This window comes from Penaeus chinensis, chromosome 5, assembly GCF_019202785.1.
Source record: "Penaeus chinensis breed Huanghai No. 1 chromosome 5, ASM1920278v2, whole genome shotgun sequence".
Lineage (NCBI taxonomy): Eukaryota > Metazoa > Arthropoda > Malacostraca > Decapoda > Penaeidae > Penaeus > Penaeus chinensis.
The window spans coordinates 11,187,240-11,192,239 of NC_061823.1; the positions used below are offsets into that span (position 1 = coordinate 11,187,240).

The 5,000-nt window shown below is 39.5% G+C and overlaps 1 protein-coding gene across 1 annotated transcript in view; it reads left to right on the forward strand.

Annotated features, from left to right (window-relative positions):
• The window catches only part of LOC125025956, a 16,678-nt gene extending 12,082 nt beyond the window's left edge, over nucleotides 1-4,596 (forward strand). The window contains exon 2 of the mRNA XM_047614313.1: nucleotides 1-4,596. This exon is cut by the window's left edge and continues 671 nt beyond it. Within this exon, the coding sequence (XP_047470269.1) occupies nucleotides 1-325 (325 nt within the window). The 3' untranslated portion in view covers nucleotides 326-4,596.
• Nucleotides 4,597-5,000: the final 404 nt, after the last annotated feature.

Genomic DNA, 5,000 nt, shown 5'->3' on the forward strand with positions numbered 1-5,000 from the left:
GACGCCCGACTCGCCCTCGCTGAGCATGCGCGTCAATATCGCGTCGCCGCTGAGGAGCAGCAAGATGTCGCTGGCCACGGTGGTGGACGGCAGCAACCCCGCCTACGACCGCGACCACGTGGAGGAGATGGTGGATGGCGTGGACCGGATGGAGCTGGAGTGCACGTGTCAGGTCGAGGAATGCATAGTGAGCTGTAAGCATGACGACGGAAGCAGGACGGACATCGTGCACATCACGGAGAGCGTGGAAGGCGGGTGCCGGTGCGAGGGCCACCTGGCGGCCGTCGGGGAGCCGGACGACGAAGGCACATCGGCCGCGGTCTAGCTGCCGAAGCGCCCGGCCTCCTCGATATGCAAACTCACATATCAGATTTTCTCCCTCAATGGATTTACCACTTTTGTAAAAAAAAGAAAAAAAGAAAAAAAAAGACAAGTTACATTCCCGAACCGTAATCATCGTTGGCTTTATATGGATGAAATATCCTTTGGAAGGACATAATGCTTATTTTTTATATCTGCTCTATGCAAGTGTTGCTTCCTCCACTGACACTGCAAGCTGCAAGAGTTGTTGCCTACGGAAAGACCACTGCAATGTTGCAAGAGTTTATGACTTATATTCTGTTCAATATTTTTTGTTTTGCAATATTTGAATTTAGTTAAATATGCATGCTTATATATTTATTTTGCCTATTTGTTATATTATGATTTCATTTTCATTTACCCCTTCCCCCGAGATCTTAATTTTGCACAGTATTTGTTTTTCTTTAAGTCCGTCACACTTTACGATTCCATACCTGTTACTGAGACAAACCTTCTTTTCCTTTTGTTCGGTTGGCAGACTCCTCCTCCGAAGTGCGCCTCGTGCTCTCCGCCAGCAGTCGTCGGCGATGTACTGAGGCAGTCGAGATGATGGGCTCCACGTCACTGTCCCACGCGCCTCGTCTTGCTCACTGGCTTCCTCTTCGTCCATCTATTTATCTATTTTTTTTTTAATTTTTTTTTTTTTAGATATAGTCCATGATTTATTTTATATATTTTTCGAGAAGCTTAGTTCTTACATTATTTAGTTGTATGTGTTTTCGTCTGCGCATGGTTTAGTTCCACTTTATATCCTTATATCATTTTCCGACTTTGTATTTCAAACTTGGAACTCTCTGGACCGGCGTTCAACCAAAGCACAGAACTGCAACTTCGTCAAACGAAGTACAAGAACCCAAGAAGACAGTAAGAAAGAACAAAGAGTTGACGCCAATTCAGGAGTTCTAAGACGAGTGATGGGACACTGAATGGTGACCCTGCCTAGCTGTGATAGAACTGTAGTCTTGGTTGAAAAAAGTATCTTGGTAACAGATACTAACAGAGGTGACTGTGTTATGCTTTGATAAGCTCCCAGGGCCCAGCAAAGTGCCTGATTACCAATTTTCCTGTGAGGTGGAATGAAACAGAATAGCAAGCTTTAAGGTGTTTTAGGTTGTGGACTCAGGAACGTGCAAGGAGAAGGAGAAAACTCATGGGACTTCAGTTACTGAACCTGAAAAGGAAACTAAGCCAATATTCAAGCAGTATCTTGGTCTCGAATCATTAGATTGAACTAGTAATAGCAAAGGTTCTTAACAGTGATAAAAAGGTGTGACAACGTTAACAAGTCACACTAAACCATGAGTCAGTATTTCCATGAGAGGAAGAGGCATGTATCTACAAACTGGATTAGTTCTGTGAGAAAAGTCATGGCTGTTATAAAGGTTTCTGCCAAATGTAGATTTTGTTTTCGGTTACTTTCATTTATAAAGTATAATCTACATATTAAATATCTTATATGTTATATATGTATAGGATATTGTTAGACTGTGTAAATTTGAGAGGCTGCTAATTTCGTAAAGTGGACATACCATTGTTGCTTTGGTTTCTGCTGTTTTGAATGATCAGAACATTTTCAGTAGCATATAATCTGCAAAATGCATTGTATTCTATGCTGATCATTACCAATGCATTGATGAAGCATTCAGAGAATTGCAGAATCACGACACGCTAATTCACCTTCGTGTTATTACTCTTTCTGCACCTTATTATGTCAGTATTTTATTGCAAATATTCAATTTTCAAGCCGTGTGACCCTCTGTGGATCACGGAATCAGATTCATCGCAGTAAGATTTCATTCACAACAGTCTATGTACAATGTGATCGTAAGGGTTTCCTTTCCTCCGGTGGCTTGCTGGTCGTTTGTCGTCCGGCTAACCTGAGGCTAAGACTCCAGAACTGTTACAAAGGTAAACAACATCCCTCCTCCATGACATATCGGGTGCCAATCGTCTGTGCTCACCGAGTGTGCGGTTCATCGATTACACAGAAACTTTTGTAACAACGTTTAACACTCTTCATGTCAAAGTGTAAGATGCTAATATTCTATCAGTATTACTTTATTAGGATGTGCGTAGTAGTGTTTTGAGGGTGTAGTGCCACGTGCGGGCGTGAATGAATTAATATCTCATTTCATTTCATTGAACTTGCTTGCAGCTGCACTCCACGCCGAAGTGTAAACGAGTGTTCAGATTACCAGTTGATTTCAATGATTGGTTTCCTTTAGATAACATTTCCAATTTAATTTGTGACTGAAGAATATGGTTAATAACATACTACAAATTCTTTAATGAAAAGTTCGATTTTCCTTGGAAATGTTACAGAATACGATTTGGAATGATATAGCAATGCAGTTCAGCCTACGGCCTACACAAGCGAGCAATTCTGCAGTTAGAGAATAATTATGTGTTACTGCGTTCAAGCTGCCATTTCTAGCGGAAGAATAAACCAGATAGCCAAACTGGAAGTAAATGCTGCAACACGGTCATTGGAGTCGAGCAGGAACTGGTTTTTTAATTAGTTCTCAAAAGACGCAGTTGGAGCATACATAGAGCCATAGCCATGCAGTCGTTGGAGCGTTGTCCCGGCTCGTTTCCTCCCTCACAATGTGCTTAACCTTGCGGCACGTTGATGAAGGGATGTTTTCTCTTATTTTCCTTTGATTTCGTGGGATTTTTTTTTTTTTTTTTTTTAAATCTCTTCGTATTCCAAGTTCCTTGGTGAAGCTTTAATTTCTTTCTTTTGGCGAGATATCTCAATATTCTAATGTTTTGTTATGGATTCCTAGTCAGCATGTCAGGAAATGTTTACTTCACACTCTTTGTGAAGCGTTAATTTATTTCTTTTGGCAGATTTTATTACCTTTTTTCTTTAGCATCGATCGTCATTTCTTTGAATTGTGGGACATGGGACTGCTATATAGGCATGGCTTTGTATGCACACTTGGTTGTTTTATCGTAAATTATCTGTACTAGCTCCTAAAATCTTAAGAGAAGGTAGATTTTCTGTAGTTGTATTGGTAGCTAAACTTAGCTTGACGTTCGATTAAGCTTTTTTTCCAAAGGACTTTAAAATCAACTAATTTAATTGCGATCAACTATGCAGACTAATTTGATGATTGTGAATGAAGTCATCCCGAAATTACCGTTTTTTGCGAAAGATGTCAAAGTTAATGTTGCCAACTGTTTGCTAGTACGAAGCAAGCTGAAAATGAGAAGAGCGAATTTATGAACTGAATTTAACTTTCAAATCTTCCTTATTAACCATAAGAGCTTTTGTATGACAAGTGCAGAAAAGTGACAAAATGCATTATTGGCATATTATTCATCAGTTTTACATAAAAAACTATATTCAAATAAAAGTAACCTAGTTAGGCCTATAGCGACCTTGCGGTTGAGGTTTCTACAGCGACGGAGAGCAAGCGGTCCTTCAGCACTGCTATAGCTAGGCTAAAGTATTTTCGCCTCATACAGTACGGCTACTGCTATTGCTACGCTAGCCTTACCCAGCGGCCAAAGCACGGTCCAGCGAGAAGAGCATGAAGGCACTTTATAGCTGCTTGCAAATAGGTTCCGCCCTACAATACCGGACCAATTTCATTTGACTCGGTTGTTTATATATTTTCTCATAGAGTACCAGAGAAGAGCGAGTTCTTTATATACATATATATATACATAATTATAGATGCGTATTCAAAAAAGTCCACCGGATATGTTCTAAATACTATTTATCATGTATGAATCATTTTTATATAAGAAATTAAATTTATCTATGGATAATTTTTATTCTCTAAAGCAAGCATGTTCCATTATGGTGAGACTCAGAGCATGTTTGTAAATCTAATGAATTTCTTTGCACATACAAAATGTCTATTGGCAGAACAGCCTTCAAAAGGCACCTCAGATCAAGCCAAAAGGTAATAATTTCCAGCTTATTACAGCAAAGGATAAGAAAATCAGCATTAAGAGTTAATGACAGTTGCCATTATCTGTGAACCAAATTGCCTAAAAATCAGAAAATATCAGATTTTATCATTTACCGCAAGCAATAAGCGACTCTGGGCGCTACATCTGAAACACGAGTGGTACAACCACTGTCACTTATTTGTATATATATCAGAGTACATAGATCATGGTGTATTACTTCACATTTTTTTATATTTTGACGGCAGAAATGTAGCAATCTGGATTAGTATGCTGCGGTGATGTTACAGATTTTATAATAAAACTGTACTTTCGGCCTCTGGTTTACCTTTCCTATTATCAACTCAAAACGGCGAATAAACAATAACTTCGAGAGAGGACAGTTGCCAAGATGGAAGAAGCTCATGCACTCGCCCTAGTTGTCGACTATACTATCTGAAGTCCCTAAAACAGTTTGTCATTGGTTTCTTCTTTCTGGTAGGTCCTGCAACACCGTTGTTACCAGGCTACATACATGTATGCATGTACACATACACATATATACTATATATCCATATACACATGCTGTACATGCATATGCACATATATATGTGTGCGTATTTGTGTCTGCCTGTGTGCATGTGTGGATACGTCCACACGCGTGCGTGCGTGCATGAGCATTTATACATATATGCATGTGTATATATATAACATATGATATTTAATATATGTATATGCAT